This window comes from Berghia stephanieae, chromosome 1, assembly GCF_034508935.2.
Source record: "Berghia stephanieae isolate SIO BIC M18660-M18661 chromosome 1, UCSD_Bste_1.3, whole genome shotgun sequence".
NCBI classification, from domain to species: domain Eukaryota; kingdom Metazoa; phylum Mollusca; class Gastropoda; order Nudibranchia; family Aeolidiidae; genus Berghia; species Berghia stephanieae.
Genome location: NC_088360.1, coordinates 31,769,600 through 31,784,039, shown reverse-complemented (window position 1 = coordinate 31,784,039; position 14,440 = coordinate 31,769,600). Strand labels below are relative to the sequence as shown.

The 14,440-nt window shown below is 37.0% G+C and overlaps 1 protein-coding gene across 1 annotated transcript in view; it reads left to right on the top strand.

Moving 5' to 3' along the window:
- LOC144971927 (QRFP-like peptide receptor) overlaps positions 1 to 14,440 on the top strand; it is a 253,300-nt gene that overhangs the window by 236,797 nt on the left and 2,063 nt on the right. Inside the window, exons 6-9 of the mRNA XM_078913005.1 lie at positions 3,566 to 3,768; positions 7,838 to 8,024; positions 9,519 to 9,679; positions 11,763 to 11,951. Of these exons, the coding sequence (XP_078769131.1) occupies positions 3,566 to 3,768; positions 7,838 to 8,024; positions 9,519 to 9,679; positions 11,763 to 11,951 (740 nt within the window). The remainder of the gene's footprint in view (positions 1 to 3,565; positions 3,769 to 7,837; positions 8,025 to 9,518; positions 9,680 to 11,762; positions 11,952 to 14,440) is intronic.

Sequence of the window (14,440 nt, the reverse complement as noted above, 5' to 3'; positions counted from 1 at the left end):
GATGTTTCATATCTTCATCTGTCAATCACTGGCTGTAGTTTCCAGTAATTCCTCAAAATCTTTGATTATATGAAGTTGTATGTGTTTGGTACATTTGCCATTGATGCTATGCGTTTAAATAATATAATTACCTGATCTGCTCGCCAGATCAATCCTATCAACGCTTAAAAGTATGAGTAACCTTTAACTTCTATAGTCTGTTAGATGGATAAGTGAGAACTATTCACCCAACTGGTAATCTAAAAACAATAACCAAGAGCCAAGTGAAGCCAACTTAATTCATTTGTTGTGCTGTTATCTTAATGTTGGTACGTTCGTTGTCTGTAGACCTCATCTCCGTTTTATCACTTCCAGTTTGTAAAAATGTCAAAGCCTTATTTCCCGGTATTCATGTTCTCATTCTGATTCACGTAAGCCTCATTGCACTTTTCAATGGGATCGATCTATATTCAGGTTTTCGTCCAACCGAGTCATCGATCACATGATTTGTTGCTGTTCAAGGAATGTAAACACGCTGCTTTGTTTTTGGAAATTGTAAACATACCCATGTGTCAAGCTGAACGAAATGACCAATTGTGATATTGAACAGTTCGAAAACGATGAACACTTTTCACTATTTGGGTCACTTTGAGCACATTTTGCAATGTGACCAATGACCCCCGAGCACATGGAAAGGTAATATAGATCAACCCTATTGCTGCCCTTTGAAGAAACGTTTTATTTCTTTGCTAAACCTGTCTTATATCGTTATCATTAGGTGTATTATTTGATTATAAAGTAAGAATTGGTGCCGCATTAAGCACGGTCACCGTACTTTGATTCAAGAAGTGAGGGGTTTGAACTCTTTGAGCTTTTGATATAACGCAATACCCACTCAATCATGTGATCAGAGTGCATTACAACGAGTCGCTACCCAAAAGCAAAAATATTTAACATGTAAGACGGGATACGACGCCTGCAATGCGCTTTTACATGGATTATTTTAGATGGAGACAACGCTGTCATCGGCCAAGTAATCATTAAACTTTTGAGTGCGGTGAGAGAATGTGAGTGAAAAGCCATTTCCAACGGCTTAATATTGCGCGACCCAGAGCGGAACTCAAACCAGAGACCTGTGGGTCAGAAGGCGAGTGCCATACCACAAGGCCACACCATTGATGGATCATTTGAAAGACTCCTTTGTATTAATTTATGCTTAATTTTGACATTTTTCACATGACTTCAAACCGTATTTGAGACGGGAATTTCTTAAAACCTGCATTTGGTATTTGAGATCTATCTCTTTGTGTGTGGAGCCCCAATAGCCCAGTTGGTAGAGCTTTACACTCGCTTTACACGCAAATGGACCGAGATCGATCCCGTGTGTAGTCGATATTTTTTCTGATCACCTACCCCCCCCCCCCCCTCCCCCCTGTCCACCCAGCAGTGAATAGCTGAATCTGTTGGATTTGGTGGAAAGTACCTTGCGATAGACTAGTGTCCTATCCAAAAGGTAGTAAGCAAATGCTATTGTCCGTTTGCCGCTATAGAAACCGGGATAATCTCCGACTCCATGGGCCGAATGACCCTGAAGGACTATTTTCTTTCTTTCTAGGTGTGTGTCCCATGCATGAGTAAGATACAAGTATTGATTTCAAGTTGCTGTTGATTACATTTTTATCGTGAATATCAATACGGACTCTAATTCATTCTCCTTTATATTGAAAAGACAGATAGTTAGTTAAAATAACAATTTTCGAAAAACATAAGACACATATTTTGCAAACAAGATAGTTCACTATTCTCCCTTACTCTGGAAACCCCCACATTTTAAAATTTGGTCAGAAACCCGTCCTTCAAATATCGATTGATTTAAATGACACTTATCTTGGATAAAAACTCTCAAATCTGTGACTTCGCGAAGTCCCAGGTTTGAGAGTTTTTTGCCAAGATGAGGGTCATTTAAATCGATCGATATTTGAAGGACGAGTTTTCTGGCCAAATTTAAAATATGGGTTTTTCCAGAGTACGGCAGTATTGGTTATGTATCCTTTACAATGCGTTATTTCAAGGTTGAACAACAACACTGGAGTTTTCTTGATTTCATATATAAAAACTTAAAAGAAAAAGAGAAATAATTCGGAACAATGCTTCCAATACGAGCAAAACATCATGTTTACAATAGAAGACACAATTGTGCTCATTGTGCCAAGAAATTGGCAATCTAATCTTACAATGCAATTATTTTCGATCGTCTATTTATTCTCTGATTTAAATTTGCCATGTAATTGACAATTTAACGTAAATTGGCTTTTAACACGAAATTAGACCCATTCTGCTATTTACGTTGTGTTTCAAAACATCGGTTGAATGAGGTAGGACAAAGAAGAGAACATCGTTTGGCAGGATGGTTTCATTTTTTAACAAATCGCTGATCAATTAAATTGATCGCAGTGGCTAGATTTTCGGCGTCCTGAATATTATAGACTGCCCGATGAGGCTAGGCTAAGTTCACGGCAGGGCTGCCAGATGGTCACGTGCGCGGCCAGATTGATCAAAATTTGCCACAATGAGAATCATGTTTCCATTATCAATAAACATTTTTTAAATTATCTTCTTTTTAAAATGATAACTAGCTTTTTAATAGGCTTGGTAATTATTTGATCACGAAAACCAATTAGTTTGTCAAGGAGGTCAAAGTGTATGTAGTTGTTGGCGCATTGAGGTTCCATTAGGCTACTTTTGACTTCGAAATTAGTAACAAGAACTACTGACCACTGACAGGCAATATTCACAGACCCCCCCCCCCCCCCCCCCCCCCGAGCACTCGAGCCTTAAACCTTGCTTCGTTAATAGCAGTTTTTTGTCTATATAAAGGGCTTTGTCTAAAGTTATTACCATTTCTCAAGTTTCGGTCGTAATATTTTCATGCACTTCGTTTATCCAAATTGTTTCTGACATATTTATTTTCTATTTTAAAAAGTCACGCATTCCTGTTTTTCTTTTGTTTATATTTACTTTTCTATTCACTGCCATAAGAATATCTGTCTTCAGCTAGTTGTGATCTTCTCTTCCTCCTTAGCAAGTGAGTAGCTAAGAGAGAGCAAGAGAGAAGAGAGAGCAAGAGAGAAGAGAGAGAGAGAGAGAGAGAGAGAGAGAGAGAGAGGAGAATGGGGGGGGGGAGATTGTCGTGAGTGATCTGTGCTAGGCTAATCTGGTTAGTGAAGGAGGCGCATGCATTGAGTAACATATAACGATGGGAGGGGGGGGGGTGGTTGAGGAGGAGGAGAAAAAGAATCACCATAATTGTCGTTATGACATTATTTTTATCATCTTTTTCATTATTACCATAATTATTATCATTATCGTCATCATCATCGTCATGGCATTAAAATTGTATTTTATCATTTCGTTGGAATTTTTGGTTGATTATGTTTTATTGTCGTAATCAGCTACGTCCGAATGTGAGTAAATAGCCTTTACTCAAAGCGAAACTCAAACTCTGGACCTTCCGACCGACCACAAGACCACATAGCCGCATTATCATATAATATTCATTACCGGGCTCCTTTCTCTGTCTTTCCAGGGCCATGTGGAAGTTGGGGACAAGATCAAAGCCTACTGGTGCAGGAAAAGGTTCCCATCCCGGACCTTCCGTATTCTCTATGAGATTTACATGACCCTGATCCTCTTTATCTGCCCACTCTTCGTCATGTTGTTTTCCTACAGCCTCATCTGCTTCAAGCTGTGGTTTGTGTCTGAGGCCAGGGCCGACATGAGATCTGGAAGGTAGGTCCTTATAGATCATCATCATAATCATCATCACCATCATAATCATCATCACCATCATAATCATCATCATCATCATCATCATCATCATCACCATCGTTATCATCATCATCATCATCATCATCATCATTATCATCATCATCATCATCATCATTATCATCACCATCGTTATCATCATCATCATCATCATCATCATCATCATCAACATCATATCATCATCATCTGTGGGGTAGTTGTACACATATGTAATGGCTTATGATTGTATAGTGGTTTTTTAATAGATGGTAATATTATCCTTTGCGTTGTGTTGTAGATGTTAATAATGACGAAAGAGTTCAAGGGCCGATGATGATAACTGAAAGTACAACATCAAGACATTCAATTTAAAATCCAGATTCCAAGTTTCATTTCTTACAGCTTTATTTGTTGTGATAATTCCGAAATCCAAATCAAATAGCATGGTCATAATTCAATCAGTTTCATAAATTCCAAATCCGTAAAATCAATCCAAATGTTAAGTCAATTTTGCCTAGGTAACCATTTTCAATATTCGTGGAATATTTCTAAGTCCGTAAAAGCAAATAAATGATGGTGAGCACAAAAGGTTTAAAGTGTGCAGCTCATGGTCAAGTTGAATCCGAATAATCCAAAGGTAGAATCAGAATCCTAAGGTAGAATCAGAATCCTCCCGTTTTCCTCGAAACATCCTCTTTTATCACTAACAAAATTTTACCCACAGTTCCATTGTTTCCACGCCCCCTTGCAGTTTTGACAGTTCCCTGTCAGTCTATAATCCAACCCCTAAGAGTAAGACCAAATCATAATCAAACCTGAAACGTCAATTCCTACATATTGATGTTAAACCCCGCCTTTTATGATATAACATTATTTTGATAAATGCCCCTTTCACCTGTTTCAACACCCCTAAACCAATTTAAGAATGATTGATTAAATAGTACTCAACATGATAACCTGTCCAGTAACTTTGACATAATAACTGCCCAAACCTATCATGCATGGACCAAGTTTAACTGATATGCCTGCATTATGTACTCACTAAACCCATTTGCTGATATATAATTGACAGTTTGCACCAAATGTCTTAGATAACCTTTTGCATAGGCTTACTCTCTTACACATCCTCATCATCACCAACGCCATCAACGTCAGTAGAAACTAGTACCCTCCTCATCACGTGATCACCATGATTATTACTACTATCACCATAGTTATTATCATCATTAACATGAACAGCAACAACAGCAGTAATATTATAACAACGTCTTCAACTTCCAGTCATTAATTGAAATAATCACCGTCGCCATAATGACTGTCGATGGGAAAGGGTGGGAAAATATAGAATACTAATGAGTACGTCTAGAACGTTGAGACTCATGAATTATGTTTGGATGGCCTCATGCTATTTATTTGTCCTTTTTGGAAACACCGTATGCACAACCGGGTCAGACAAAAGCTAAATATTCTAATGTGAACTTTAAAAACTCTTAAACATAGTGCTGCCAAATCACAATCAAACGTTATTTATTTAGTTCCGATTGAGGAATGAAGTAATCAGGAGGTCTGAGGTTCGATTCCCAGTAAAGGAAGACTGATTTTTTGGGATGTTTTTTTTTCTTGTATTTTTTCTTTCATAAATACTTGTTCAGATGTTTATCTTTTTTTTTTAAATCACATTTTAAGACAGATTTAATTCGTATTTCTCTTGATCTTTATTATGCTATAATATATATTTGATATTGTGCTCTTTGTGAGATATATATATATATATATATATATATATATATATATATATATATATAAGAGAGAGAGAGAGAGAGAGAGAGAGAGAGAGAGAGAGATATTTGAATGGATTGATGTTATTGTTATGCGCCTAGAGCTTTATTGTATAGAGGATGGGGCGCAATATAAATAAATTTCATAATGATTTATTATTATTTTTATTTATTTGGATTCCTTCTCCCTTTTTTATGTTTGGTGTATGTTCTGAAGGCAGAGAAAGTGCTGTAATTCTTTCAACAAAAAACTTTTTGTTTGCCTGTTTTGTAGATTATTTTAGTTTTTATTTCCGTTCATTTTCTTTGCATATCTGTTTTGATATTGTTTGAGATTGTATTTTTCTTCTCTTATGTTTTTTTTTTCTTTTTCCTTCCTATTTTAACGTTCTACTTAGTTTTACTTACATTCTACCTGGCATTTCTTATCTTATAATATTCACAATAATTCCCACATAGCATTTTCATTTATCGCTCAATATAAAATAATTTACAAACGGCAAGAATGTAGTCCTGTCTATCAACAAGTTGTATTTAATTTATATCTTTAAAATCCCTTCATGTAAACGATAATGTCGTGCAATGCTATTCAATGTGAAAATCCTATTTATGTTCTGTGAATTGATATCTCGGGGAAAGCATGCGATTGCTCGTTCACGTTAGACAATCCTCTCTTTCTTTCTACTATCGCTTGACACATTCACCCCACAGATTACCCTATCAGTTTTCCTTACATGTCGTATGTCTTCAACTCAAGTGTTTATTTACAACTACATGACGCATGTGATTTAGTTCTATCAGTGTCGTACACGAACAAAACGCATTTTATTTTATTTTGGCCAGATTTTTTAAATGTTAAATAACGATGGATTTTGAGATGATTCTCAAATTTTCAAAAATGTCTAAATGACAATCGTCACAGTAAGACTCGTGTATAATATAAAGTTTTTAAAAACAGGGTCTATGTTTCAGTAAATAACCAATGTTATTGATTCGTCAAATTTGGAGTAAAAATCTTTTCAGACTAAATGAAAAAGGCGTTTTGTCGGGGAACAACAGAATCAGTGCTAAAAGGTGTTATTATGCCAAGTATGGAACTTAAGAAATGAGTTATCTCTTTCATTCCACACAGTTGATAAACAGTCTTGAGTGAGTACAGAAAATGTCTTTTTCAATTAATCACCCATGTCTAATCCTGCATGTAGACATGTTAGTACAAAGACCATTTTGGTCTATTTCTAAAATACATACAATATTTGATTCTTGTCACGCTTTGAATAGACAACATATCTATCTCAAAGTACATCTCGACCGGTCCAAGTGAAAAAATCTGCCGGAAAAAATATTTAAATGATTTTGTCCTGGCTCTTGAATAAGAGGTAGTTCTTACTGTCGCTTCGCATACACCGAGAATGTGCTCTAGGCTCTGATGGGCTTGTTTTGTCTTTAATACTACTTTGGGTGCCCAGAGCCCAATAAACAAGCTCCTTGTGTGATGAGAAGGACTGCGAAATGCACACATCTTATTTAGTAATAAACTAAAATGAATATATAACGAAAGCGTGAAAATGGAGCGACTTCGTATGGGAACAAAACAGACAATGGACGTTTCGGGTACAAACCCTTCGCCAGCACAATACACAAATTAACGTGGACAACAAATAAAATAAAATGCAAAATTACTTGTATCGTCTGTACTCAATGGTGGTTGCAGTGTGAACGTTAGTATTTTCACGGTCACCGGCTTCAGGCAGCCCCTACCGTTTTCTAAAATGAATATAACAGCTTCAATTTGAACAAAATACCAAACACGGTCAACAACAACAACAACAACAACAACAACAACAACAAACAATGAAAACATAAATACATAACTAATTTTTTTTAATTAAAAAAAAACAGAGCGACGGCAGCAGCTTCTAATGGTGCTCACACTACTATGTTATGACGATAGACCCGACCCAATCAGCAAATTCTTTACCGCACTCGTGCACCGTCGCAAACCCGCCCGGAAGCTTCGTCTCAACACACCGTTCAACTAGATGCTCTGTGATATCGGGCTCGTTACCACAACGGGTACATATTGGATAGGTGGAACGTATCCCACTGATGAAGCGATTATGCCGTAAGGCAGGTTCTCGAGCGAAGCCGATTCGCTACCACTCAGTGCCTCCTCTTACTGTTGGAGAAACCGACGGAGAGCGACAGCAGAAAAATATTCGGCACGTGTGATTAAGTCCGAAATCTTAACCCAGTGCCACTTATTTCTTTTTCAGAGTTGTAGCCCCTGTGTACAGCCACCAGAGGAACGCAAGGACAACTGGAGGGGCAGATCACTCTCTCTTATCACCTGGAGATGGCTCTGGATTTGGAGGGCACCACCAGCATCGCACTGGAGGACACCAGCCGATGAGGATTTGCATCAAGGATGACAGCAGTCGGGACAAAAGGACTACGACACAGGTTGGTGGATGGGTGGGTGGATGATTGCAGCTGTGGTTGTTATGATGTTGAGGGGGGGGGGGGGGGGGGAATGAAATAAACGATGATTATGTGGTAATATGTTCAAGTGGTTGTTCCTATACCTTAATTGATATCATCATCATCATCATCATCATCATCATCATCATCATCATCATCATCATCATCATCATCAGCAGCAGCAGCAGCAGCAGCATTATCATCATCATCATCATCATCATCATCATCATCATCATCATCATCATCATCATCATCATCATCATCATCATCATTCTCCTCCTCCTCCTCATCATCATCATCATCATCATCATCATCATCATCATCATCATCACCATCAGTCCCCATTATATCAAAACTGGGTTAATCACTTCATCATATAAGTAACAATAATATTATAAGAGTCACGAGTCATAATAGTGAGAGTAATAAAATCAATTAAATGACCCGCCTACATCACGGACGTGATATTAAGCAGATAACTATGTATACGGAAACGTTTATGATAATCCGATCGTGTCCTGGGTGGGGATCCTGACCTCCCATAGTGGGCAGGGAGGTACATGCTGTGTCTTCTATCCCCCCATACCTGTTTTCCAATTGTTTCCTGTCATTGTCTTGGAATGAGATTACTTAGTTTTGTCCTGATCCTTGCCGGAGTTTCTTGACTGGGAGGGAAACAGTCGAATGTATAGTTATAGTTTTGGGAGATGATATTTTTTTCCTTGTAAATCATCTCTCTGTTATGCATTGTATTATGTTTAGTTTACATATTATATTATATGATTGGTAAACATTTGAGTGTATTCCTCTTAGTTGGAACCTGTGCTTGTGTCTGGATGAGACTTTTAGGTGATCTCAAACTAAGTACTTTAACGGTGTGCTCTTGGAATCTACATCTGTTCCCTATTTGAACCCGTTCCCCTTTGTCTTACCTTTTCTTTTGTGCTTTAATTGTAACTCTAGAACTTTTTACTATCCTATTCTCTTCCTTTTTACTGGCGCTGATATGACCTTAATGTGTTGCAAGCGCCGTAAAACCCTTAAAAACAAAAACAAAACATCCGATCGTGTCCACAAAACAATCTGTGGCACGTCCCCGTGCAAAAAAAAAGAATATCGGATGTTGACTGTATTTTTTTAGTTACAACAGCCATAACCGAATGGGACCCAGTGGATTGATACAATGAAAGTAGAGATATGTTGCATAAAGCAAAAAAAAAAAAAAAAACATGTACATTGTGGGTAAAAGACTTGATCTCCACCTCTCAGAAATCTCGACCCTGAAATTTCTATCTAAGACTTTGAAAAATGGATGTAGAAACCCGCTTTCCAACGACCAAAATAAAAAAAAAATTTAAAAACACATTACAAGAAATTTGCGAATGATTTCATTTTTTTTTGTGTGTGACCATGTCGTGCTCAAATTGAATAAAAGCATTGAGTTGACTAATAATAATGAATTTAACTCTCTTTCAGCTTGTGATCATGTTAGTGGTGATAGTGATTCTATTCACCATCTGCTGGGGACCCATAATGGTAGACAACTTACTAGTTGCCTTTGAATTTCACAGCCCACTCAACTATGGCTACCTCTTGCCCATGCGGAAGGCTTTTAAGCTAATGGCCTACTTTAATAGGTGAGCATACATACCGTTGATCGACAAGTCAACAAGACTGGTCCATCATTTACTTTGACAAATATTTAGTCCCCAACAACTGAAAAAGTTTTAATCTATTTGATATTTATTTGTTTCATTAGTATTGGGTTAGATTACTGGCTTAACTTTTTCGCTGTTATTTAGAATCTTCATCAGTATCTCTGGACAGACTAAACAAGGGGGGTAAATACTAAAGCTACAGTCATCCCAATCTCGCCTTGTGTTTTCAGAACATTCTAAGGGTCGATTTGTTTATGCTCCATTGGTTGACTTTTCTGTTGTTTATTTGTATGGTTGCTTTATTCCTTTTATTTAACTCTCTCCTTACTGATCATTTTCAGTATTTTCCCAAAATGGCAGGCTACCCAGCAGACAAATTTATTTTTTTTAACTCAAACACGCACTGAACAAAACAACATTATGTTCTTATTAATAAAACACAGATCAGTCTTCAAAGTTTGTGATGTACAAAATAAATCTGAATAAGGAAAAATGTATATTGTGTCGTAACAAATGTGACGATTTTGCTCTAGGTGGTAATGAGAGGGTTAAGGTTTCTATTCTTATGTTGATTTTAGAAACCCGCCGTGAGTTATAATAGAGAGAAAAGTTAATGCATTTGTTTTATTGGAGTGATAAAGATAAAACACCATATCAAATAGATTATTCCCCAAATAAATAGATTGCGATTGCAATGATTTAGGTATACATCGAGAAGAAATTCAGACAAGTCGGCAAATAAAACGACTATTTCAAATAGAAAGTTTTCTTTGCTTTTTTGCCTTTTTACTCTCACTAGAACGTCATTGTTTATATTTCCCAGTTAATGACATTTCGATTCCTAGTCGTTGAATATTGGCCCATGTCTCTTGGGTCTAGTTTCCTGGCAAAACAAAGTACGATAACTAAGTCGTCTCGAAGAGTATTATTATATCCCTTTGGTTTTGGGGAAAACACGATTTTGCTACGACATAATAACAAAAAATTTTTTACCCTTCGCAAAAGAAAGGTAGCCGTTCAAGAGTTGTTTGGACTTTTTTTTTCTCCTGCACGCATGAGGTTTTACTATAAAAAAAAACAAAAAAACAAAAAGGATTTGACGCCTTATGGTCTCAAAATCGTAATGGTAATTCTTAATGTCAAATGGTGAAATTCGAGGACCAATCATTGTTGATGCGAAATAATATAGGTGAGGTCATTGAGTAAAAAGTAGTCCCTCAGAGCAACAATTAAACCCATGGAGCCGGAGTTCATCCCGGTTTTTATAGCGTGAAACGGACAATGATAGGACACGAGTCTATCGCAAAGTACTTTCCGCCAGATTTAACAGATCCAACTACCCAATCACTGCTCAAGGGACAGGGGGGATCAGAATAAAATCTCGACTGCATCTGGGATCGATCTCGGTCTCTTTGATTTTGAATCGAGTGCTCTATCAACTGAGCTATCGGGACCCCCAAGGTCATTGGAGAGTATTGTATAATATTAATGAATGATAATCATTAACTCTTTTGTTTTGTTGAGATTTCGAGCCCGTTCCCAATAAGCTCTCCCAAAGTTGGGAACTTGTTCGTAATGTCAAGAGTCTTGTATTATCCTATAATATATGTGAATAAACAAGGATTTAAATCGGATTTAAATCGGCGATTACCTCCATGGTCCTTTATTTGGCTTACTGTGGTCTTTATTAAGGAACGATCACACAATGTACGAGTATTAAGTCGCACACCAATTTATTCAATTAAACTAAAACAAGAAATATCTAGAACACGATGTGTATTAACTTTGGATTGATAGAAATTTTTCATGTCTCTAAGTATTTGCTTTTAGTTTTAGTCGCATGGAACAACTACAAGAGATGGGGGTGGGGGAGGGGGTATTTTTTTCTTACATGGCACAAGAGCAAACGGTGAGAGCTCAAGCTGATTGCTGGTTTGAATAACAATTTGTTTTGTCGGACCGTCAACGAAACTTCATTGTCGAAAAGTGTAATAATATACATATTGTTTCATTTCATTTTCATAAAATTTTATTAAAGTGCTCCCTTTTTTTAACATTTAAGCTGTGTCAACCCCATAGTGTACGCCTTCATGTCCAAGAATTTCCGGCAGTCCTTCAAATTTGCCATTTGCGCATGCGTGAGGGGACGTGCCTTTGTGAGGGCCTACCGCTTCAGCATGTCTTTGGCCAATACAAGGACGTCTATGGTCTCCACAAATGGAAAAGCAAGATCGGGTCATGCCATTCGCAGGTAAACACACATTCCATTTGAATTATTCCTTTTTGTGTTTATTCCCTCTCGTGTTATCTGAAGGGCAGTGGGGGCTAAGTGTCTTACCAGGTCTTAAAAACATGCACGATCCAAGTATGACTTTAGCAGCTTGGGAATTTTGTCAGCTATCCATCTTGAGGACTGAGTTAAATAGCCTTGGAACGAACCCATTGAACTGTAGCAATATAATATATATATATATATATATATATATATATATATATATATATATATATATATATATATATATTATATGAGTGTTGGTGGGTACTTGTAGGTACGAGAGTACTCGATAATGTTGGTTAGAGCATATACAAATAAATAAATTAAGTCCCGTTTTTTGCCGAAACAATCGAATTGAAAATGCCGACTGATGGAATGGAGGACATAGAAAAGATTGTTTCGGCCAAAAATGAGTGATGAATGTATTTATATATATATATATATATATGTATGTATATATATATATATATATATATATATATATTCTGTGTGTGCGTGTGTGTGTGTGTGTGTGTTTGTGTGTGTGTGTGTGTATGCATACAGGTAAGCCAGCAGCACCGTTATTTAGTAACATCTGTTGAACTAATCTGGAGAAGATAACTGTCCTGCAAATCCGATTTAACACTTCTGTTTCAATTAACCCCACATGCTAAGCATTTTAGACTCTGCCTACAGTACTTCTTCTGGTTATACGAAACCAATTATCAAAAAGATATTATTTGCCTGTGGTGACACAGTGTGAAATGACCAAACATGGCCCCTGTTTAAAAATATTCAATCATAATTGAGAACAACACGTATTTCTGAACCATCGCCCCAATCTGATATTCTCTCGGGTAATCCAGACGCAAGAAATTGTTTTGAATTGTGATAGATAATTTATTTCAATCAATTTACCTTTTATTGCAAAGATTGAGAGTAATGAAATAACTGCAAAGATATCAAATATATTATATTGGCTTTCTTCTTGGGAATGGATTTGAAAACAAGATTAAGTCTACCATTATCGTCCCTTAGTGACCGCTTTATGGTTAGCCGTTCAATGAAAATATAGGCGGGCACGTTTCACAAAAATAATTCAGTATTGTTCTAAATAACAAATGCCCGATTTTCTGTCATGAAACAATTCTCTATTTGCGTATTGTGCTATTATCCCCTAGTGGGCGCTTTATCCGTTCAACAAAAAAACGCAGACGAACAATTCGGGAAAGTAATTCAGTATTGTTCTCAATAACAAATGCCCCGTTTTCTGTCATTTGAAACAGTTTGTTATAAATTTACGAAATTGGAAGGAATGCTAATATAACTATTCATATTAGAGAAGGAATGGCGACCGTTTGAAAACATTCTTCAACTAGACGGACATAAAGATTTCATTTTGGACAAAAAGTTTTGCTTCAAACATTGATTGATTTAGATGGCTCCCGACTTTTAAGAATTTTTGAAGAGATCCTGGATGTCTCGGCTTTGAATTTTTCTTAAATGTTTGGGGGTCCCGACAGTTCTGTTAGCAGGGCACCCGATTCACAACCAAAAGGACCGAGATCGATTCCGACTGAAGTCGAGAGATTTGTTTCTGATCCCCTTGTCCACCCAGCAGTGATTGGGTAGCTGGGTCTGTTAGATCTGGTGATAAGTATTTTAAGATAGACTAGCGTCCTATTAAACAGAAGCAAGCTATTGCTATTGTCCGTTTCACGCTGTAGAATCTGGAATAAACTACGATTCCATGGGTCTAATGGCTTTGAAGGACTACTTAGGGGTCATTTTGATCGGTATTTGGAGTAAATGGTCTGTGGCCAGAATAAAGAAGATTGCGGTTCGTAAGTGTAAGGCATAAATGGGAATAAGACATGGAATGTTTTATTTCCGCATATAATTAACCCAGATTCAAAGACATTTCAAATGAAAAAGATAACATTTTTTATTGCAAATTGATTGACATTCGCTTACGGATTGGAAGGTCCAGGGTCCGAGCCGAGCTCGGCGCATAATTGAGTCCTTGGAGTGAGTCCTTTACTCACATTCTCTCACCGTACTCAAGTGTAAAATGCGTACCTGGCCGTTAACAGCCTTGTCTCTGTCGGAAAAAAATGTAATATCGCCTAAAAGGCGCCGTGTCCCGTTCTAAATGTTATGTGTTGCTGTTGGTCAGGGACCCTATGTAAAGCGCTTTGAGCACGTTTAGTGGATATTTCGCTATATAAAAGCTCAAGTTTTTGTTGTTGTTTTTTGTTTTGTTTTTTTTAAGGGTCAAAAAGGAATATTTCATTTAGAAAACATAAAGCTGTTTATATAACAGCTGATCCTGATGAAGAGGATATAGATCCGAAGAAATAGAAATGCAAGATAAGAAAAATTCATATGTCAGATAAACGAAAACGTCCTCAAGTAATCTTAATTTAACGAAAGTGGCCATTTACTTGACTCGAAATCAAATCCTTTAAGTTCGAGTCTCGTCTCTG